This window comes from Hippichthys cyanospilos, chromosome 1 (genome assembly GCF_059441005.1).
Source record: "Hippichthys cyanospilos isolate Australia breed blue-spotted pipefish chromosome 1, RoL_Hcya_1.0, whole genome shotgun sequence".
Lineage (NCBI taxonomy): Eukaryota > Metazoa > Chordata > Actinopteri > Syngnathiformes > Syngnathidae > Hippichthys > Hippichthys cyanospilos.
In genome coordinates, this window is record NC_142369.1 from 6,608,677 (window position 1) to 6,632,732 (window position 24,056).

A 24,056-nucleotide genomic window follows, 5' to 3' on the forward strand; every position below is an offset into this window, starting at 1 on the left:
GCGGCTGCTGCGAGGCTTCAAAGGATGGAAATGGGTATCTGTTCGGTTACTGTATAAGCTTTAATCATTTAAGATATAAGTACATTTCTGTACTGCAATAGTTTCACATACATGGCAAGTGCATTTATAGTTACCTCGTCTGTCTGGCATGCAGGAAACCGTCACAGCAAGTCTCTCCACAATATAGCTACGCCCTGAAAAAAACAAAACAAAAAAAAATAAAATAAATATACATATATATATATATATATATATATATAAAATCAATTAATCGTTCAGCTCAAGAACCACCCCATGAAGACAAAACCCATGTGCTGCACATTCATGATTTTTGCGAGGATGAAAAAGACGAAGAAGAGAAAGACATGACGGAGGAAGAAATGGGCACTTTGCTCCATCATTAGTCTTCATTACAGTCTTGAGCAGGAAAATTAGGATGGGAATTTCCTCCCAAAACGCAGCCCAGGAATACAAGGTGTGTGTGCGTGCGCATGCGCGCGTGTCAAAACTAATAAACCTTTTCTCTGTACACACACATCTCACAGCTTTGTCCATCCTTCACATACGTCGTTTATTGTTGGTCATTTTGTTTTCACCTCATGGTTGGTGGCTGGCGTTGCAAATAAAAAAAAGTGCACCAAGTTTGAGAAATGACAAAAATCAGACAAGAGTGTAATTCCCAAAATTATGAAAGGGATCCACAGTGTTAAAAAAAAAAATGGTGTGATGGCAGCGCGCCTCGCAAGATTTGTATTTTCGTTCCTCCTGTCGTCCGCCAACGTTCATTTGATGGATGGCGGTGCGCTGACGCAAAACACCAACACGACGTGAACAAAACCACGCGATGGCACTCGCAAACGTGATTATTTGTTTTCTTGGATGGAGCGTCAAAGATGACTTGAGTGGAAGGTGTGATCACAATGCCCTCCCTTTCGCCTCCCTGTCATTTCACAGCCTAAATGTGCAAAGGTCAGCTGTTATTCATGGCAGGCCCCGAGGAGTGTGTATATTTGTGTGTGTATGCAAATGTTGGCCAGTGTGAAAGCTTGCATGTCACACCTTTCTGCTCCAAATGCCATGTAGCCCCGCGATTAGCACGTTAGCGTGTTTGCGCTCCCTTGTGCCAAAGAGATTTCAAGTGGTGAGCTGGTGACAAAGGGACACGCAGTGTGACAGTGTCATTTAAATCAGCTTTATTTTGTTTTTTAACCGAGGCGAAATCATTTATCTGAATTTTGCGATATTGCTCACACTTTTGCACCACTATTTGTGTTCAAAATGTCATCGCTTTAAAGCTAATAAAACCGGTTTTAATCTTTTTTTGACGCGATTGTGCTGGTTTTCAGCAGTGGATTAAGTTGGTCGAGTCCCAACCGAAGGCCGGTGTATCAATACGACTGCCTGTTCACTTGGCATCGATGCATAAAGCTGAAGTCTGGCGCTCTCAAGTGGTGATTAGTTGTAATTACATTGACAATTTGTTTAGCTCTGGCTTCTCCGAGTAAAGACGTGACATTTTACCCCCCCCCCCCCCCCCCCCCCCCCCCCCCCCCATTAGTAACTCGCTAATGCTAGTAGTAAAGTAGTGGACGTTCATACGGAACTATCAACATGTTTGTTTGGTTGTATTTTGTGTACGTTTTGCAATACATTTTTGAATGACGAATTATACTGTTATGCTCAGTAGAGAACTGCTAGCAACTGAACAAGGTCTAAGGAACACAAAATTGTGTTTAAAGGCATTTATAGGCGTAATCCTGCAAAAAAAAAACAATGCACAAAACATGTTTTCACACACATACATACACACACACACAGTAGGAAATACACACCTATGTACCTTAAATAGCACTTTACAGATACGCCATTTATGCTAGCAATACAGTAACGAACTTTTGTCAGACAAAATGATCAGATTTAGTTGAATATTTTGGTGTTAGTTACGTATTGTGTAAGTTTTACAGTAAAGTTTGAGTGATTGAAGCAAGCATGTTTTGCTCATTAAGCTACTGTATGTGGAGAACTGCTAGCAACGGAACACTTTTAAATTGCTAACGAGTTTCCACATGTAAACAGATGAGGGAATACTTTAGAATTGTATTCAAATGAGATTTGATATATCTTCAAGGGCTAAATAATACTTAAAATGCTGAAATAAGCTTAATTGAGCACAAGGGCAAATACTTTGTTTATAAACAACTTTCCATGTTTTAGGTGTAATGCTGTAAAAAACGACTAGTCGTAAATTTTACCACACTGCAATCAAGTCCAAAGGTAATGAATATTTTTATATATATAAAACTTTATTGAAAGACAGAAATGCAGCACAATCAAGCAGATATGTTCACAGAGAACACAACAAAAACCAGTAGGAAATACACACGCACACATGTACCTTAAATAGCAGCGTAGACACACACACACACACATCCGGCATGACCATTAAAATTACAGTGTAGTATAATTATGACTTCATTGTAGCAAACGTTCCTGCAAGCATTCTTCACAAAGTCTTCACAGCTCCGTCTTTGTCTCGGATAGAGACACCTGAGGCTGAACTCCCTCTGTCCTCTCCGCCTTTTTCTTCTTTACTTTCTTCTCAGTTTTCTTCTTGCCGTCAACTCCTTCCCTTTTCTTCTTCTTTTTCTTGTCTTCCCCAATGGCCGCGTGGTCTCCCTTTTTTTTTGGTCTCCACTCCTCCTTCAAGCAGGCTGGACAAAAAACACACAGTCTCAAGCAGCTTCAGAGGGACATACTGTAGCTGTCCTCATTGTGTGTCTTTGTGTTTCACCTGTGTCCTGTCCTATGAGCACATGCTTCTCACACAGGTAGGTAGTCAAATCTTCTTCCTGGTTGCCCCGGTACCAGTTTTCAATCACGTCCTCATACTCCTCCACCAACACGTCACACTAACACACACACACATGCTTAGAAGTAATTTCAACATATCTTTTATCGTTTTTTTTCCCCACCCTCTCATACGCAGATTTACCCGCTTCTTGAGGTCCGACACTTCCGCAGATGTCTCGTTCCACAGCTCATATGGAATGTCCATGACCACATTGACGCCTTTATTGACCAGGCCGTGAAGGGTGGAGAAGGTCTCGGACATGCCCTTCATACACAAATTTCTAGTTGGAGCAATTAAACAGCCATTGATTTATTGGGAAGTGCAACTCACCTTGGCGAAGCGATTGCTGCCGCTTCTTTCTTTGTGCAGGTTGTATTCCAGAAGCCTCTGACACACATTTTCCACCACCTCAATGAAGCGCAGGTCGCTGTGGACAGACAGAGGAAAGACGGGCTTCAAATGAGGATTTGAGGCGAAGCAAAATAGTTTGCACGAATGCGCAATGCTGCATACTTACGATTTGACATATTTGATGGGAGGAGCTCCCTTGCTGTCAATGAAGCGATAGTTGCGGTCGATCACTTCCTTGGTCTTCCCCGTTTCATCGAAGGCGGACTTCATCTCAATGCTGACAAACTTGCAGACTAAAAACAAATTAATACAACATTTGGATATTTTATCATATCTTTTTTTTCGAATCTTTTTTTTTTACATTAAAAAACAGGAAGTAAATAATTGTGTTGTAAATTTCTTTGCCCAGTGCTTTCTTTTCAAGGCATAATTCGGGATATCACTGTACATTTTACGTGTTCTTTACTTATTTCGTATTTACCTATTGTTTCCGGTAAGTAGAAGTGCATTGTGGGTTGTTAGTAGTTGATGGTCAGTTACCTTCACAATTGTCCGGGAGATGAACCCACTCGTCGTCGCCGTCGGTCTTTGCAGCCGTCCCAGCCGCGGCGACGGTCACCAAAAGGCAAAAACGAGCCACTAAAGTCATCCTGCTTGCCTTTGTTGGACTCGGTCTCAAAGACACGCACGTTTTGTCCGTTTTAAAGTTTCATTAACGGATTGTTTTATCCCCCATTCGGTGGTTCATCGCAACTGAGTACACTTCCTGTTTCGGCTGTTCGCCAACCAATCAGAGAGAAAGAAGTGGCACCAGCTCGACCAGTGAGGAGGCAAGACTGACAGGAAGAGGTGTTTCTATACGCAGATACCGTCAGGCGCATTGCGTGCCCTTTAAAATAAAAATCCACAGGAGGGCGCTGTCTACACAGGAAAAAAAGTACGTTTGTCGCGAAGATTGGATTGTTTGTTGTTTAAGGGTGAGTATGGAAAGTAAAACACTATAGTCTTGTTTCTTACGTCCACACCCCCCCTCCCTTTTTTTTTGGTATTTTACGTCTTAACATTTTTGTTTTCTTTGAGCAGCTAGAAGGAAAGACTATAAATACAATTAATTACTAAAACTAGTGGCTGGCCTCAGTAATAAGCTAGCACGTGGAATACATTTACAAATAAATCGTAACTGACGAAAAACAAGAACGTCTAATTTGGGATGTTTGATATGTTATAATCACAAGAGACAACTTTTGCAGTTTATTGTGCCAAGTGCAATCATTCTATATAAATATATATATATATATATATATATATATATATATATATATATATATATATATATATATATATATATATATATATATATATATATATATATATATATATATATTGTGTGTGTGTGTGTTTTAATGTATGTATGTACACAAAGTGCTATGCACAACTCCAATACAAAATATGCACATGAGATGCAGCTGTTTTCATCCTATATCCTCTTGTTTTACACATGTATCTGTGACTGAGTGGCGTGGGTGTCAGTGATTGAGTGTGCACATTTGTCTGTTTATCGCTCGGGATAGCAGCTGGCTAACAGTCAGTTGTGAAAGCGCAGTTTGTGGTTGAATGTGCTTGTGATGCTTATATTTTCAATTTTAACAGAAAAAAAATATTTTCATCCTTGACCACCTGTAGAGGGATTACATTTTTTTTAAAACAGCAGTGTTAGGCCATATTAATTTAGCTTGAAAATTTTACACTAAAAAATGCAGTACACGTTGTCCTTTCTAAGTTTGATCTCCCAACTTGGACAGTCTACATCTTCTACAGCTCTCCTTCTGTCTCGCACTTATTCCCATGTGAGCCGGAAAATCCCATGAGATAGTGAGAAATCTGTGATAGCAAGTTATATTTAAAAATTCTTGACCGTATCCTGGACTTTCGTTTGTCCTTTCGCCATGGGAGACAAAGACGACTGTTCTCCAGCCGTTTCTTCTTTTTTTTTTCTTTCTTTTTTTTTTTTATTATGAGGCGCTTCATCATGCTGTTGCAGCCTGCCAAAAGGACAGCCGGCTCCCGGTGACGTACTGTACGTCCGCGCACACACGCGCGTCCTGGCAGAGCGTGTGTCTCATAGAGCAAGTTGACACTGAGTTGGTGGAGGGGCGCTCGATGCGGCGTGCAGAGAAAGAAAAGATGAGAGCTGGTTCCTGTTCAGCAACGCGGCCCACACAAGAGCTTTGTGCGAAAAACCCTCATGTCTCTCTCAGTAATACGAGCATCACAATCACACGTGCTCTAGACGCAGCAAAAAGCACTTTCAGCAGTCGCACAATGTGGGGTTAATGTCGTTCACACACTATGTGCAAGAAAAAAAAAATCAGTTGGTGAAGCTAGGGATTTTGCCAGTTGGTCCATGATCCATTTGCCGAATATCAAAATCTTGAATAAAGTCAACATTTTTTTGGCTTTTAATAATCCACATCAGTGCAGCATTCATATCAGTCATTCTATACAGAAGATAAAGAATATATGATTGCTTTTGTATCATGTAAATCAAGTAAATCAATTGGAACTATGGTAGCGTGGATTATGGCCAGAATAATCATGATTATTTTGGTCGATATTGAAAGCAGGATTATTCATCATGTTTGGTCAAACATGTCTATTTACTTCTCTTCTTTTAACCAAGCAGTATATAAACAAGGCTTCAAGGCTTGATACAGTACTTAGAAATAACAAGAATGAACTAAAATAAATAAAGTAAATATATTTAAAGAATTTCACCCAATTCACCCAAAATTTGGCACACAGGGCAACACAGCTAACTTTCTGAGTGCAAACCAATGAAAAAAAAAGAAGCCTACTTAGAACTTGTGTACATATTGTCCATATTCAACCTGCCGTTTTATCTCAGCTGTAGTAGATCAGCAAGTAAACATTTTGCCTCTGACTTTTCTCCTCCGATCTCACAGTATTTTGGGCGAATTTCGGGGAAAAAAAAACACCACTTTCAGGCTAAAATGCATTGTAATGCATTACTTTACTCCCATTTGTAACGTGTACAATATCACTATTTTTTGTGTATAATTTATTACATTGCCGCGTTACTGTAAAAAGTAATGCATTACAGTAATAACAATACTTTTGTAATGCTTTACTACCAATACTACTCAAGTATAGCCGTATAAACGCGTGTGTGGTTGAGTGAGAGCTTCTCTCTCGGGCATGTATTTAGAGAGGCTGAATTGTTTGACACTTGTAGCTCTTTTTTTTTTTTTTATTATTATTTCGCCATATGGGTCCCGAGGGGTTGGAGTGGTGGTGCAGTTTAAATGCCACATATATATTTTTTATGTCACTACTTTGGTGCTATAATAGGTCAAATGTACACACACAAACACACACACACTATTGGTTTATTGGTGCGAGGTGTGAATTTGCCCTTGTTTTCCCCATCTTGTAGGAACATAAATCTTGTAGCAAAAAGTCAGTAAAGTGTCCTCAGTGTGTGTGTTGTGAGTGTGTGGGCACATGTGTGTTTGCGTGAATAAAACACGATGACCCCCTCCCTCAAGAGACACTGCTGTCAAAATGCGTGAGTGTGTGTGTGTGTCGCTGAAGATTTGTCTTGTCTCGAAAGCAAATGAGACAACGCACACACACATGAGGGAATCAGACCGCTGTTACAAATATTGACTCTATCAGTGATTGATCCTCATCTTTGTGTGTGTGTGTGTGCTCACCTATCAAGGGAGCTTTTACAGTGATCAATACTGATCGATTTGTGTGTTCATATCTCATTGGCAGGGGGAAAAAAACGGTGTGCCCCGAGGCTGCGAGTCTTTACGGCGATTGGCGAGGTGCGATCGATCGTCAAATCGGTGCGGCCAGGCGCCCCGCCGGTTACGCGGCAGCGACACCCGGGCCGGTCACCATGGCGACGTGGAGAAGCGCCACGTGAGTGAGCCAATTAATAAACACACAGAGCGCACTTAGCCGAGCATCCCCAAATCCCCTCGGCGGCGTCCGGTTGAGCTGCGTCGAGCTGGCGTGCGGGTTGCCGTGGTTACGGGCACACATTTTGGGGTGACGCGGTTGGTGGTTCGGAGTTTTGTTGCTTCAATGTAAGTCTTACACTTGTCTAAAGGATTTAGGATTTTGGCTAGCGCTCTAAAAGGTTTATAATGGCCTTTAACCTTGTGCGGTATTTTGGCCAATCCTTTTGATCTTTACATCCATTAAGGAACTGAAATTTCACCCAGATGATGTCAATATGGTGTTCCCACTTAGTTATCACACTAGCAGGAGTGTGCCTTGGCTCAAATATTGCCAGGATGATGTGGAAGATGTGGAAGTGACCCAAAAACGGTCAAAATACCGCAAAAGGGACAAATGCCACAAGATGGCAGCAAAGCTCTACTTTTCTAACAGACAGGGATATGGAAGCTCTTTCCTTCACTTTATTTGTTATTTGGCAGCAATATGCCACAGTATTTGACAAAAGTATTACGTATTTAAATTTTAGAGCACAAAAAGACTGAATAGGCAAATGTTTCAGTTCAGCAAATAACAAAAATTTAAAAAGATTAAAAAAAAAAGTTAAACTTACTGCCAATCATTGGAAAAGGAACCCTCTAGATTGCCAGTGTATTTAACATTTTCACTCATCTTTCTGACAGAATATTGTGTGCCATCTCTATGTTAATATGGGTGGTATCATATGAAAGATTGACTTCCATTCCTTACTTTGAATTGCATGTAGATAATAGCTGTGTTATAAGTGAAAGAACACTGCCATCCAATGGTCACTGTTATCACAACAGTGCGCTATTGGCTTAAGTTAGGTAAGCAATAGTCAAGGGTGTTAGCTCCTCACCATAAAAAAACGTATTTGACCAGAATTTTATGATTTCTTATTGCTATTTTAAAGACAAGAATTCTCATCATTGGCAGTGAATCAATTGTATTTAGTCAATTGTATTTACCTTTGTGATGTAAAATATCTATAATATGTGATGAAAAATATCTTTAGCATTTATGTAGCCACTTATGCACAGATTGGTGCCTTGAGATAAGCGTCACAGTTAAGCAGTTATATTGTTCGTTTTGTTCTTGGAAATCATTTTGCTCGCCAGATTAAACCGCCTCTGAGGCGCGGATCTGGCCCGCGAGCCATACATTTGGCACCCCTAGCGCAGAGGCAATTTGTTTACCCCCCAAAAAAACTGCATGGAGGGAAATGTGTTATATTATTATTAGGGGGTAACATCCCCCTCACCATTTTCGATTGCTTGCCATTAGCCAATAAATGGACACAAAGTCTCCACAAGCTGCGTTTCATCACTCACACCCTCTACACCGCTACTTCCTTTCCAAGTCCAATAATTTATTGAGCAGCTCCAAGTGGGGCAAAGTCAAGGAAGAACCGAACGAGGAGCCACAATCCTGGAGGCAACTCAAAAAGAAGCAAAAGACAAACCAGAGTAGTCCTTATTAATATAGTTATTATTATTAATGTAAGTATTACTAATATAAGTGTTATTGGGGTAGAATGTCGTTCCTTGGCCCTGCAGGGTGCAGAAAGAAAGAGGGGAAAGGGGGTGCAGGTTATCACAACAGTGTAATGGGGAAGCGGGGTCCCTTTGTCCTTTTAGATTTGTCTCTTCAGGCTACGTTCAAATGAGTTCTGGTACTTCCATTCTCGTGGGCTTAACAGGCCGCGTAAAGTGGTTAAAGGGAAAACGGCCTTGTCCTTGTCATTCCCTAACTTCTTCCGTCCTCCTTGACGTTGACGTTGTCCGCTTTGCACCGCTCACAAAGATGCTCGTTGACTTCTGTCGGTATCGTTTTACGTACATCATGGCACACATTCCTAAAAAAAAAAAAAAGCTATTCCATGTGAATGATGCAGCGTTATTGCCAAGTGAAAAGGTGATAAAGCGAAAAAACGATCAGGATTGGCTATCTCGCTTATGATTGAACGAGCTAATTCGCGCATGTTTTAGCAAGCACGTGCACTAATATATTGATGAAGGAAGTCGGTGCTATAAAGTGAGCCGCTAATTGCGCTTGGGGAAAAACAATGGCCTTTTCCTTTAAACGGGACATTCATCCATCCATTTTGTCCACAAATTCGAACCGATTGACTCCCTGGATTGAATATTCAGCTAGAAATAGGGGTGCCCCGATGCAATCACAGTACTGTCCGATACCGATATTGTTACAACATCGGCAGGAATGATACATACTTTGATTTATTTTTTAGGATGAAATTTAGGAAGAGACTTGATCAGGTGCTACTATTTAAACAAAACACTGCAGTCAGCAACAGTAAGTATGAGGAAATGCAATCTTAAAAATTAACATCTGGATGCTGGAAAGAAGAGCAGGAGTGGAATATGGAATGGGCTTCTTGTAAAAAAAGTGTCAAAAAACAACAAAAAGTACTGGGCTGATATTTTATCGATATATGATTTCAGTAATGAATTGGGACACCCCTATTTATAGACGGTTCAGAGTCTTAAATGATGCTAACATGCCGGCCGACCAGGAGAAAACGCTCACAGGCTTGTAGAGAACACGCAAAGATGAGCTGTGGATTAAACCCAGAATTCCAGAAGTTGTCTTAAAAAAAAGAAAAGAAAAAAAAAACTTTTGCCTTGCTTTGTTTGGGTTACTTGACACGGACGACGATACAACCGTCGCATGTCCCTCCCAATGGCAAAATGGCGGCCAACAAAGGCTGGATTTACACAACATGGTTCAAGCGACAATTACAAACGTTTTGGCACAGAAGAGGGAAAAAAAATGCATGGAATTGGATATCACCAGATAGGAATCAGGCTTCTGCGTTATCACCGGATGCCAAGGAAAGATTGGATCTTCTGTCGTCAAAGTGCACAAACAAAAGCATTGAAAAAACAGCCGCTGTAAACGACAGCAAAAGCATAAATGATTAAATATGGTGTACGTCGGAGCTGAATCGAACGAGATGTCAATATGTACTGTACATTCGAGGTGAGACATCGCGTAGGTGTTAACGTGCATGTCGAGAGTGCGCGCATGCGGTTCGGTTCATGTGTTCGCTAAATGTAAACACAGTGATGTGGGATATGTGTCACTGGTAAATAGAAAGAGGAGATTCGGGCTTTCGCCGGGAAGCGGGCGTTTCGACCCGCGGTGTAAATCCAGCCTCGGCTCTTGGACTTCATCCCTGTGCAACGTGCTGGAGCAAACAAAAAGTCAGGCCAGCCCAACGCGCTTCTATAGTTGCGTGCTGACCGAGTCCTCGACGACCTCGCAGGTGTCCTCGATGACGTCATCGCAGGGTCCGACCCACCCGCCCATCATCATCATCACCCCGCCGCCGCCCGCCGCCGCCTCCACTCCGCCGCCTTGGAAAATGTCCTCGCTGGAGTCCAAGAGGCGCGAGCTGGACTCGGACATGTTGGACGTGCAGTGCAGCGACTGACATGGGCAAGGGGGAGGCGGGGGCAGCGTCAGGAGCGCGTCGCGTCCGTTTGTTCTCCGCGGCGAGAAGGAGGAGCTGTTGGCGTCCACGGAGCGGCCCACCTCGTTCAGGCGGGTCTCGCTTCTAGTCACGCGGTCCAGTCCCGAGTCCGAGGGCCCCCCCCGCGGGAGGAGCAGCCCGTCGGAGATGGTGTAGGACGGCGGGGATTGGAGGGGCAGGGGCGAGCGCTTGGAGCGAGAGAAGAGCAAGGAGAGGCGCTTGAAGGAGTCCGTCTTGGCCGCCGGCGTCGACAGACGCTGCAGGCGGCTCTTGGTGCGAGCCAGCGAGGTGGACAGCGAGGAGGAGAACGACGAAGGCGACGGCGAGGGGAGGGCGCTGCTGGCGGAGGGCGCCATAGTCTTCAGCCCGTTGCTCTTTGGTTTCTCTTCCAGCTCCTCCCCCCAGCCCACGACTTCCTCCTCGCCCACCTCGCCCTCGTGCTCCGCCCGGCTCATCCCGGAAATGGAGCGCACCAAGGCGGAAACGCCGAGCGCGGGCGCCGGCCGGCGGTCGTCCTCCTCCAGCGGCACAGTGAAGGTCACGCCCTTTGACTTTTGGCCGGTGTCGCCCGGCTCGCTGTCGTCCTCCGAGGCCGCGCCGCCGTCGTCTCGAGCCATGTCGCTGGACGAGGAGTAGTGTCGGCGAGGAGGACGTCGGTTGCCCAGGAGATCCAGGACTTCGTAGCGGAAACTGGAAATGTCCTGCTTGAGCTCCTGGAATCGCACAGAAGATAAGATGATTGTGATGTTGATGAGAGCGGGAGATTTTGACTGCCTCCAGGACCTGAGTCAGCTGTTTAATTTTGGACATCTCTTTGAGATTTCCGGATTCTGGTCAGAGAAGACCCCTGATTTGTTATACGTACAAAACTACGCAGAGCAGGACGATTATACCCAGAGGCGGGCAGTCCATCACCGAATAATTGTCCTTCGGTCCGTCATCAATGGACAATTGTTTTGCCAACAGAACCACGAATGACGGAAATTCTCACTAAACAACCGACTAAGCATGATGGAAAGTGAATTTTCGTGTATGTGGGCATTCTGGGCCCCTCCCTCCATTTTACTAAGGCCAAATGGAAACGCTTGCCACCTTTCCAGCGGAAAAGCCATAAAAATATGTTTGATTACATTGACAAAGCTCCAGTAAAAGTATTCCAGTGAAATACAGATCAAGCCTTACATCTATAAACCCACGTTATATGCTGCTGCGCTTTTAAAAAAATCCCATCAGAAATGTATTCACACGTTTCCAATCATAGCTTCAGTTAGCATGCACGCATTAGCCAGACTTGTATACCAAAAGGAGGTGGAGGAGGCGAAGAAGAAGAAAAAAAAACAAGAAAAGGAAGGAATAGAAGAACTAACAACTACAAAGCCAAAAAAGACGGAGAAAAAGATATAAAAAATGAAATGGGCTGTATAGATTTAATAGCATCCAGCTAACAGTAAGCAATGTCATTATATGCTATACAGTATATGTATGTATGTACGTAGACATATTAAGGCTAATAATAAGGCTATTATATATTATCAACTGCAGTCGACTAAGGGGAGCAAGAGTATTTTTTTCCACTTAAAACACTACTGCCGAAGATGCGGTTACGATACAAAACCTCAGCAGACCACTATTTGGACTTACATTTACAGCTTTAAAAATAAATAAATGGCATACTTACGAAAGACGGACCAGCAAAAAGAAATGTCAAAAATTCAATGGCGGAATGGCGATTACAGTGTAGTACGACCTGACTGACCGGCAAATTATTATCGTCCACTTGCAAAAAACAAATGGACGGAGTGTTGTATCAGTACCAGATGTACAAACTTGGAGTGGTCTAGTTCTAATGGAATAATTGTGGATATATTTATATGTATTATCACATAAAAACACACCTATTGGCACACACACACAGATACAAACAATTCTTATATGATATTACTGTGAAACTTGTAACCGCCTTCTTTGTAATCTTTGTAATAAAACAAAGAGGAGAACCCGAGAGCACCGGATGATCTTGTTGCGCGCCGCCACTTTTGCAAAAGATTATTTTGACTCAGAGTCTCTGCCTTTTCTCCGCTCTCTAATTATCGGTAACTCTGACACGGTGCCCACCTTAAAGTTCTCTTCCGTCAGGCCCTCGTCCGTCTTGGCGCTGCGGATCATAGCGGCCACATATCTCTTCACCAAGTTTCGGATCACTTCCTGTTGAAAATGGCGGTTTAGTATTTAATGACGTTAAAAACCTCAGGGTATGGCGCGATGTCATCTCATGACCCTCTCGTAAAACATCTCGCCAGGATTTGGTACGAAGCGCGAGGAAACGTCAACCCCGACCTCGGCGAGAGATTCGCCGCTCGCCCACAGACGACACCTGCGGCAGCCAAGCGGCACGCTGGGCGAGCTGTCACTCTCCGCCTCTGCCCAAATGCGTCGCCGCCCGCTCGTCGAGCGCCAGCCAAGGAGCCCTTGACAACGCGGCGGCATTTCAAAGCGGCCGCCGCCAATGACAAAGTACCTCCGCTCGGAGCCGACGTGCGGGGCGACACGCTTGGTTTGCTCAACACCTCCCCGCGAGTATCCGTCAAAGTGAGCCTAACGCCACCGAACCCAATGTTCCATTTCGTAGTGGATTCTCATTCTCTGCGGGAATATGATTTCAACGAACCCTGCGATACACACCTGGTAATGCTGGTTCTGTATCAGGCTGTCGGCGTGCCGCTCCTACGGAGAAAACGGAGCGAAAAAAGTCAAGCAATCAGAGACTGATGTTTGTTACATTTGCAGTTCTGGTCTCTAGAGCATCTATTGCATGCATGGATGGATTGAATTTAGAAACACAAGAACGCAGCTGAAAACACACACACAATCAGATCTCTGCAGTGCTCTGTGAACTTATGTGGGCTGCTTGGCTTATATAACTCAGCTGACTTCAGATGAAATGAACATGCCCGTGTGTGTGTGCAGACTATAAAACGTGTTCATCGGGTTGGGTTTAACTCTCTGGACAAACAGCTGATGTCCGACGGCTTCTATTTTTACGGAGCGGCTCGCACGCGTGCGTCTGAGGCTCGGGGCCGCTCACCGTGAACTCTCGCAGGTTCTCGCACTTGTGCGGGTCCTCCCCGGGCGGCTGGCCTCGGCCGCACAGCTTGTTGTGCAGCCACATTAGCAGGTACCAGATGGACTTGGGGCTGGGAATGATGTTGAACGGAGGCGGCAGCGTTCCCCCTTCGTCGAAGTAGCTCATCCACAGTTTGGTGCGGGCGAACTTCCATTCGATGTCGGCGTGGTCCTGATCGGAGACGGTGTTTTGATAGCGCAGTGTGGGTTCGGGTTCAAACAAAAAGATCGACGCCTGAATTTTTCAGACTCACGGCAATGAGCTGGTACGAGTTGTTCATCATGGCGATGAGCATGTTGAGGAGGACCACTAGCGAGATCACGTTGTACGTCCCGAACATGGTGGCTCCCACGAACTCTGTGAACTCGTGGCGGGCCTTCACGTTGGTGACGTAGAGATTGAGCAGACCGAATATTGACCAGAAAAGCGACTGCAGAGTTTCAAAGAGCCTGTAGGCGGACACAGAGATCATTTTGATTTTGTGAGCTTACAAGTCCTCCATTTCTTGTTGTGGAGTGTTTTTCTTTACGGTCGGTAAATGTCTAAATCTGTGTACTAAGAATAGGACCAGATTTTGTATGATGAGATCTAGCGAGATCACAACGCCACTAGATCTATTTTCCTTTGTTAACGCATTGTTCCAAAATCATGTTCAACTGCAAATTCAAGGCGCTAAAAAAGACTTAATTACACTGGTGATGTATTGTACTGGACTTTTTCCAGCGTTTATTGTGTCTAACATTAATTAGCCTCTAGCTAGCAGTGCTCAACCACTCTATATTATCTGGCGAGAGCAGATACATTTCCTTTTATCGGCATTAATAGACGTAAGTTACTTGCGTACAGTTGCCGTTCGTACTGATCACTTTTAAACAAAACAGGGTGACTCAAATGTATACTCTGGTTGTCGCTTTGTTTCATTAACCATTATTTATGGTGAAAGTTGTCTAAAATCTCTATATAAAATACAGTGATGTTGATTGTCAAAAATTCATCATTCATGATTAAGTGTAAATGCGTTATTTGGTCTTCTGTGTTTATTTCAACTCTATATATCAAAATACTCAATAGCTTCAGCTCTAGAGGAGAAATGAAGGATTTTATCCTTACTGTTTTGCAAAAAACTTTTCTCATTGACTCAGTTTTTTGTATCTCGTCCCATCCCTCGTTCGAATTAGAAAATTTTTGCTTTCATAATATCCAGAGAAGGGAAATTCTGACTCCCGAATAGAAAGAAGACCTCGAGGCACTTCTGTTCAGACACCATTACAGTAGTAACAGGTTATGAGCAGATTATGTAACCTCCACCAAAGACATTAGAAACAGATTATTAGGAAATATGTGAAATGCACGTATGCAATTTGACAGGCAATAGTCCGCTCTATCCGCAAGTAAATTCAGGTTTCCCGAATCAAGCTTTATGAACTCAACTTTATCATACTCGCGTGGTTATTTTGAACCCGTGGATTCCTCATAGCATTCTGACAACAACGTTTTTAGACCGAAAGACTCAATAGTCCGGGAGAAGGTTTTGTTTTTTCAAACAGAGCAAGACTCTGGCTATTCACTGAATTTCGCCTGTTAGATTTGGATCCACATCGCTGCCTCGTCTTCCCTTCCGGTCGCCTCTCCCACTCAGTGAGGACAGCGGATCGTTGAATCTTTGATGAAGCAACAATTGGTGGCGGCGCTCGGTCTCATCTTGGAGCGAGCGTTGGCCCGCGGGTGCTTATATTTGTGCTGCATAAAATATTCACCAGCGACATTTATTCTCGTGGCGGCGTGTGTGTGTTCATGTGTGTTTTGCAACCAGCGAGGGTGTAAATGACGAGGGGAGTTGACTGGCCATGAAATAGGCAACAGAGCGTGACACCGCCACGTCATTATTGTGAAATGAGAGCGAAGCGACGTGATGATGAAGAGGCAGGCTGTCCTCGTTTTGGGGATCTCTCTTATTTTTCACCCCGTTTTTTTCTTCATTGTGCTCGTCAAAAGCCGACGGTGTTTCTGGTGGTCGGCGCTGGCAAACGGCGTTGTCAACTGTCATCGTGGTGGAGGTGTTCTGGAGCCAGTTGTTTTCACGCCTCCTCATGCGCGACTCACGCAGACGCGTTGCATCACCGTGTCAAACACTCCAACACATTCATGCCAACAGGACGGCGTGATGGACAGATGAGACGCGGGGGCAGTCGCACATCCGAACGCAACCAGGAAGTGCAAAAATTTTCTCGCATTTGCACACCAAACAATAACAAACGGGACGCTCGACAAGCAACGGGGGATGATGGGAATTGTTGTCTTCTCAAAATCCAGGCAGGCGTTACTTTCTTGTCCCCTTCGCAGATGCACACACACACAGCAAATAATGCTTGCATTGTAAATAAATAAATGTTGACGCAGCCCTCGGGGCCGCCATTGCTCTGTTTGCCATTTCCGGGGTGACTGGCATGCTCGTTGGGATTTGGATATGTGCAGCTGCACTAAAGATGACTAGCGCCTATGTGAAATCCACAGAATAGTTTGGGCCCAAGCAGCTGAATGATTTATTCTTTGTATGACTCTAGATTTACTCTCATATTTGCTGAGAAAAGTGTTTGGACCTTTATGATGTTAAACTGGGTAGTTTGTGAGTTTTCGTGAAACACTGTGGCAATGCGCTGATCACTGAGAAAACTGCTAATTTTGACAGTCAATATCTACACGAAATGTCACGGAACTTTTCGCTTTCTGCAGATTTTTAGGCAACCTCATAATTTTTCATCCAAAGCTATAACTTGGTGGTTTATTTAACAGCTCAAAACCTACAAAAATGTCACTTCGACCCATATGCTAAACCTGACAGAAAGTCTAAAGGCTCAGTAGCGACCTCTATAGGTTTTCAACCAAGCAAACCCATTATGTTTCATCAAAAGCTGCAAAAAACTTTAATAGTCCAAAACCTGCACAAATGTCAACTCGAGCCATATGCTAAAGCTAACAGGAAGTCTGATGACTCAGTAGCACCTTCTACAGATTTTCAGCCAAACAATCTCGTAATGTTTCCTTAAAAAAAAAAAAAAAGACAAAAAAAAATCAGCAGCGAAAAATCATGCTATGTAACTTAAAGACAATCAAATATACTGTATGTAATTTTTGCTATGCGTGTCCGCCTGGTCTCAATTCATCACAAATAGTGGGGGTAAACTTTAAATATATTTTTGAAAGGCAAAGAAAAGCTGAAGCAGCATGAAATGGACATTTTCTGTTCATAAAATACATATTTTAGAACACATAATAAGATGCACCCAGCCTCTCACAACATTTGGAAACATGCCGTAATGTATGTGGTATGGACACAATGCCCTGATTTGCTGATTTCAAAATCCGTTGGAATTAAGTTGCTAGCGCAAACAGCTCAGGGGTTACGGTGATTTGAAAAACAGCCCGCTGTCCAGGTTAAACCTTTCTACTCGGCCCGCGGGCCGTATGTATGACACACTTGACCTAACAGGAAGCCCGACGGCTCTGCGGCACTCCCTACAGATTTTTAACCAAGCAACTCTATTATGTTTTATCTAGAGCTATGAAAACGTTGGGGTATTAGCCCAAAACATTTTTGCCGAAAACAGGAAGTCATTTTGAGTTTTCTTTCAAAATGTGTTCCATTTTTGGCCTTTTGTTGCGATTTTTTTTTCAAAATGTCTTGAAATCATGGGTGTTTTTTCTCAAGATGTTCAAGATAACCAGCGGAAGCAAAGCTTTTTAATTAGCTGTTGCTATGCCGACACGCTGTTTGCTAAGAAAAGTGATGCTGATTTTCTGCGGTTATACGTTTCACCAAATCTGTGACGTACAAAAAGACACTGGAGCCCTACTTTAAACTCTCAACAGGAAATTGGCTATTTTTAATTTCCTTTCAAATTTTGCTGTGTTTTTGGCCTTTTTAAGAGGTCATGTTTCATTAAAAAAGAAAATCCAATTTACTATTATCCTACCATGCCATTACCCCCATTGTGGCCAAGATTGCAATGTTCCTCTATTGCTCCTCACAACTTCAGATATACTTCTTTTTCCAGCGCCATCCTGGTCAAAACGACACAACTGCGACATGAGAGCTGGGTGTGAACAATTTGCATGTGTCCTCTTGGCTTGGTCTCTGTGTTGGATTAAGACGCGAATCAATAAGCACTTTGCAAAGTTCACAGGAGTGACACTTTTCACGCATGACCTCTGATCACGTGACCATGCCGCCACTTACGTTGAGAAGGCATTGTTCTGCCTTTCACAGCGGATGCCCTTGCAGTTATTGGGCTCTTCTGAGGCCGTGGTCTCGTAGTAGAAGTACAGCTGGTTCAAGCCGTTGGCGAAAGCCAGCAGCACCTGTACAGAGAAACATCAAAGCTTGGTTTGAGTCTTCTTTTCATGTTCACCTCAAGGTGAGGTGAGATGTGTGTGTGCTACAGATGCACTGTTGTCTCCCTAGGATTGATTTTTAGGACTTTATGCAGTCTGACCAGCAGTGTCAGAATGGGGTAGTGGAGCAGGAGCTCCCTGGAGTGTTTGGGTTAATGAGTTGTGCGTGTAATGAAATAGTCCTGTAATGTCTTCCAGCCTGATGAAGCGTAGACAAGACAATCTCATCACCATCAAAAAAAGACAAAAGGTTGAGGCTCAGTGGCATCGCCTGTGCATTTCTTAAGATGGTGAAAAGCTCTTCGGTCTTACCAGGCAGTAGATGAAGAGGAACTTGAGGATGTCCAGCAGCATCCTCCCCAGCGAGATCTGCAGGGGCCCGAGGTGCGAGTTGGCAGTGAAGAGCGATATGAGTCTCAGCGAGCTGAAGATGTTGGCAATGGCGAACAGAGCTTCTGCGATCAGCGTTGGGTGCCACATCTCCCACTCCTCCCTGGGACGCGATGAGTTGTACTGGCCGAGAGTCAAATACACGGAAATGAAGGCAGCTGAACGATTTAAGATATTCTGGTTTTCTTTCTATGACGTGCAAGCAATGAGGTTTTCTAAAGCAGGGTCGTCGTACCCTAGTCCGGAATCGGACTCCGAGTCTTGGACATGACTCGAACTCCTTGGGATTTGACTTGGACTCGTATTGGACAGGGCCATAGGAGAAATATTTATTGACACTCTTAGGTCCAGCTCTGTTTTTATCCCTGAAAATTAATGTCCTCCTTCCTGACTGAGCGCCAAAGCATGCAGTCTTTCAGCCATGTCAGCCAACAACGGAGTCATAAAATTTGTATTTGTTAATCTTGATTACGTGTTGGGCAGAATTAAATATCTCACATTTTTTGGTCACGGCAATAGAATTTTTCTGCATTAAGGTTTACTATTCTGCGCATCTGTACTTGGACTTGGACTCGGACCTTTGTGGCTCCGACTTGACTTTGACTCTGATCTTTGTGACTCAAACTGATTTGGACTCGACCGCATGTTACATTTGCACCAGATATCCAAAGTTGGCAACGAAAGCAAAATGATCACGGTAAGAGAACCTAATGAAGAGTTTTCAGTAATGATTCGCAAAAGCTTATAAAATCGGATGAGATGAGATGACAAGACAAGACAAGATTTTCAAAAGTTGTAATACATTGTAGAATACTGCCTAAAATTTTTATCTTCCAGTCTTCAAATTTGTTTCTTTTTATCAAATAGACAAAAGAAATACAAAAGCTAGAGTGAATATATAAACATAATCTTGTAGGCAAATATAAACATAAAAGGAAACAAACAGTCTTTGTCTGATCTTTCATTACCCAAAAACCTCACAATTATTTCAAGGCGTTGATGAGGTTCTAATATCTGATTTGGTAAGGTTTATTTTGAAGTTCTCACCACATTTGTTGACATATTACAATCATGCAGAGCATTAACAGCCAAACACTTTTTCCTGTGTAACCCGTGTCAAAAACAACAGCTAAAAGAATATAGACAGGGGTGCACATAACTGGTACATATTAACATGTGCGTGAGTGAAAGAAATCCCCAATACATAACGTCGTGTGCTTCACTTCACACATTTGCTTACCCTATCTAACTTTCACCCATGACAACAATCGAGCTTGAGCTGAATTTCTTTTTCCTTCAAAAGTGGCTCCAAGATATGCCATTGCTGGAAGCACACTTAAATCTGGAGCAGACCAAATCGTTTGATACAGAGTGGAGCATTTTCAGTCACCCTTTATTGATAAGTATGAAAAGAGCATGTGAATGCAATTCATTGCTAACGATTAAGCTAGTCGAGAAGCAATAGCTAATCACTCTTGCTCTTGCTCTACAAACTGGCTGTCTGGGCTGCGTATCATTCTCGTAAAAAAGATTGTTTACGTTGTCACTTTACTACAGTTGATGGAGGATTTGCTTCTGATTTCCCTTGACGGATTAAACTTGGTCCCGAAAGAACCGACAAATCGTGACTGATGGAGTTATGAAACTTTTCGAGGAAGCAAGCTAGCTGTTTGCACACACAGACAGTGCTAATGTGGTAGCAACACTAAGAAGGACATTAAGGAATACATTTTTTAAAGAAAGAAAAGGTGCATAACATATACTATGTCCTGGTACTCATGTGAATAACCCACGAAAAAAAAAAATATGTGCACACCTGAATATAGATTTCGTGCTGTCAAAGAAAATCTCATGGGTTTCTAATCTTGCGAGATCTCATAGTGTGAGATCTCGACCAATCCCCAATATAAAGTACAGTACAGTATTTAGAAATCTGAATTCACTTTACAATGTCCTTAAATATCACCATAAAAAGTAGCCAAAAGGTGAAATATAACGCACCAACTGCTCCTTGGCTATCTGTAGATGTGCGCATGTACATGTGATATAGTATATGTGTAAAAACTATGTGTGTGTATGTGCGTGTGTGGGAGGGTGGCCCGGCATCATCAGTGGCTCACAGATGCTGCAGATGGCCCGTCGTCTGGTGAGTGAATGCGAGTCTGTGTGTTTCAAGCACACCTTGTTTGCTTGTAGACTGTGTATCAATACAAAATATCTCAGTAGCAAATCACAAAGCTAATAACGAAGCTATCAAACACTGGGGTCGCGAGAACTGGTGCACACACACACACAAACTAGATCTTACCTTAACGTAGGCCACTATTTTTAGTGATATGGTGGCCAGATAGAGGGAGTTCATGGCGAAGTCCATCAGGTTCCACCAATCATGGATGTACTCTGTGAACCCACCGTCCCACATCTCCTTTATTTCTGCCCAGATGAATCCTAAAGCACACACACGCTGTTGGTAAGTTTCTAACTCATGCATATTTTTGAGATGTTGGCTCATGGAGCTGGACCTTATCCTAGCTGACTTTATGTACCATGGACTGGTCACCAGCCAATCGCTGTACACGGACAATGCGATCACCGCTTGGAATTCATCCATGAGTCGTCTGTTTGTTCACTTCCTGCTCTGTTCCCCAAAGTGGAATGATTCAAAATGTTCCAGCTGTCCTCCGGCCAAATGCACATATTTAACTTTCCACATGTGAGAGATGTGGTCCGTGAATATATCTGTCAGGTCATTATGAGCAAATGTAGCGTTGGAAGTGTGCACGTACCCAGCACCCACGGCAGAATCATCCACTCCACGATAGTGGGCGGTGGCCCCTGCATGTGCAGGTTGGTGCGGGCGATGTGCTGTGAGGCCAGCAGGAGCAGGAAGAGGAAGGTCAGGTAGGATGCCGTGTGACAGATGAACTTGATGAAGGGCTTCTTGATGAAGCGTCCCAGAGCGCCTTTGGGAGACAACAGGTAGATCTGTGCGAAGGGAAGAGCAAGGTGACGACAGTATTGGCTCGCCGCTTGTATCCCCGGAAACCGTGCTTCGGCGTACCAATGAGAAGACGGGAAACAGGAGTCCGATGATGAAGCAGGTGACCAGCTTGACCACCCAATGGCGCCGCCTCCAGCCCGGGAAGCCGTCGTACCATAGCGTCGCCAGAAGCTGCTGGCAGTTGGGCTGTGCCACAAACTGCGGAGACAGATGTCGGGATGTGCGTCAGTGCTTTTGTTTTTGTTTGTAGTGCGTTTAACCGCTGGGTGCCCGCTGATTTTTCGCTAGCCTGGCCTCATTGTCATCCAACTTGGGCTGACTTTGAAAAGGTAAGAACATCGCCAAATACAAATCTTATTTACTTTCAACCCCTCCTGCATTGTGACATCAGCCCTATCCATACATATACAATTTATTTACTTTTTTGGGGAGGGGCAGTATTATGGACAAAAATTGTAAAAATGTCATAATAGCAAAGTAACTACGCAGTATGTATATACTTATGGAATTGAAATAATAATATTTAGTCTGTCATAATTAGAGTATCACGACTTTTGAAGACTTTTGCATTATGGGAGTCCAGGCTAAGCCAGTCATTAAAGTCTGAAAGGCTTGCAAATGTTATAAGTTGCTAGCGCCACCCGGTGTTTTGGAGTGTCAACACAAAATTTTCGCCCGTTGCGCCCGTTCACGAGTTGCCGATGAAAGGATTAATGCAAAAATCGGAGGGAATGCAAAATGAAACATTAATATGTTTTGAATGGCAGTAAATGACCCCGACATGGGCTAAATTTGACAGCTATAAGGTTTACCTCTCAAGCTCCTGTTGTCAAGTATTTATAAGGTAATGTGGCATATTAAAAGTTGTCATGTGTTGACAATTAATTCAATATTTTAGCCTCCTAGTGTTTTTTTGGATGCTTTTCCTTTTATATCACACATTAAAAACAACAAAAAGCCCAAGTTGGTCAAAATTCGCCCTGGGTTTATCTACTATTACTATTATCAAAGGTCAACTTTTTGGTGCTTTTAACGTTTGAACATTGTTTTAACGTTTAATGTTGATTTCTCACCTCCAAAGTGTTGTTTTCCTTCGTTGATACATTTCTAAGCATTCCTCGCACACCGGTTCCTCCGGACTATATAAACATGACTTGAGAAAAACTTAGGACAGAAGAAATTTGCACCTCCCTACACCGCCCCTGTACTGCCCGTGTAAGGGTAAATACACACCCACCTTATCCATGTCTTTTAGTTTTGTTTTGGTTACAGAATGGAGGAGAGATTTTGCAGCCAGACACCCGCGGGCGGAATTTTTGTTATGAATGCTTGGTTCCTATGGGGACCGATTTGATAGGGACATGAGTCAGTGAGTGCAGTCTAGAGACACTGTTTTGCATTTTAATGTCAGTAAAATGTGTGTTTTTGTCTCCTCTGTGCACTTTGCGACCCTCGTGAGGATAAGCAGTCAAGATGATGGCTGGATGAATGTTTCGTGGCCCGCGGCATTGAACGACACCATAAAGCAGGGGTAGGGAACTCCGGTTCCTCGAGAGCCATATCCTGCCTGTTTTTGATGTGTCTCACTTTCAACACACCTGATTGAATTGATCAGGATCATTATCAGGCTTCCAAAGGGCTTGCTGATGAGCTGATTATTTGAACCAGGTTTGAAATGCGAGGGAGACATCGAAAATAGGCAGGATATGGCTCTTGAGGAACCAGAGTCCCCTACACCTGTCATAAAGGGTGCCTGGCACCTACCACGGTAAAAAGCACGACCCACCAATGAGACATTTTACTTCCTAGTTAGAAATGTCAGTACCATAAAACTCATATTTGGCACCAATGGGCCAAATATAAGTTATATGCGTACACTGTGAAAAGTGCAAAACTTAATGATCTAGTTCCTTTAAGCCATGTTTCCACTGATGGTATCTACTCAGCTCTACACCAAAGAACATTACGTCTCCATCACCAATAGCCGGGAGAATGATATGTTTTAATGATTTTTTTTTTTTACATTCCAGTGATTTGGTTTGGTATGGGTAGCAAAGACGCTATAGAATAAATGCCATGGGAGGCATGACTTTTTTTTCATGCCACCACTTGATTGCGATCAGACTCATGTGCTTCCTTACTGTATCTTTTTCCTTAGCGTACTGTCTCAAGTCTCCTCAGCTAGCCCCCATCGCTTTCTCTCGCTAAGGCTCTGGTTTGGTTTCCTGTTGCTATGGCGACGATATGCTAATGAGGGTGTTGGTCCCTGTTGCTGTTGCTCTTTTCTTTGGTTTTCCACCGCACTTGACGTTCGGCGACATCCGAGTTGGAAACTAAGTTGTGCACAGGCCCGCTTTTGGATAGCGAAAACATGCAAAACGACCCAGAAATTAGCTTGAATTTGCGCCATGCGATAAGCGCAAAATCCAAGTTGCTGGCAGCCAAC

The 24,056-nt window shown here is 43.4% G+C and overlaps 3 protein-coding genes across 4 annotated transcripts in view; 1 reads left to right on the plus strand and 2 right to left on the minus strand.

Annotated features, from left to right (window-relative positions):
• LOC148428840 (dachshund homolog 2-like) overlaps positions 1-202 on the plus strand; it is a 43,806-nt gene extending 43,604 nt beyond the window's left edge. Inside the window, exon 13 of the mRNA XM_088433716.1 lies at positions 155-202. The gene's annotated coding sequence lies outside the window, so the exon portion shown is untranslated. The remainder of the gene's footprint in view (positions 1-154) is intronic.
• Positions 203-2,282: 2,080 nt separating this feature from the next.
• On the minus strand, positions 2,283-3,991 carry cnpy3 (canopy FGF signaling regulator 3). Its single transcript, XM_088426537.1, has 6 exons — positions 3,743-3,991; positions 3,369-3,495; positions 3,182-3,278; positions 2,993-3,115; positions 2,792-2,909; positions 2,283-2,711 (listed from the first exon to the last, which is right to left on the minus strand). The coding sequence occupies exons 1-6, from the start codon at positions 3,849-3,851 to the stop codon at positions 2,515-2,517; spliced, it is 771 nt and encodes a 256-aa protein (XP_088282663.1). The 5' UTR covers positions 3,852-3,991; the 3' UTR covers positions 2,283-2,514.
• A 3,647-nt stretch (positions 3,992-7,638) lies between these two features.
• Positions 7,639-24,056, minus strand: part of trpc5a (transient receptor potential cation channel, subfamily C, member 5a) — a 56,114-nt gene continuing 39,696 nt past the window's right edge. For both annotated transcript variants that reach the window (XM_088426446.1, XM_088426455.1), the window contains exons 8-17: positions 21,671-21,808; positions 21,396-21,594; positions 20,918-21,057; positions 18,532-18,732; positions 18,065-18,186; positions 14,081-14,276; positions 13,789-13,998; positions 13,386-13,427; positions 12,819-12,908; positions 7,639-11,416 (exon numbers count right to left, since the gene is read on the minus strand). In XM_088426446.1, coding sequence (XP_088282572.1) covers positions 10,457-11,416; positions 12,819-12,908; positions 13,386-13,427; positions 13,789-13,998; positions 14,081-14,276; positions 18,065-18,186; positions 18,532-18,732; positions 20,918-21,057; positions 21,396-21,594; positions 21,671-21,808 — 2,298 coding nt within the window. In that variant the 3' untranslated portion in view covers positions 7,639-10,456. The remainder of the gene's footprint in view (positions 11,417-12,818; positions 12,909-13,385; positions 13,428-13,788; positions 13,999-14,080; positions 14,277-18,064; positions 18,187-18,531; positions 18,733-20,917; positions 21,058-21,395; positions 21,595-21,670; positions 21,809-24,056) is intronic.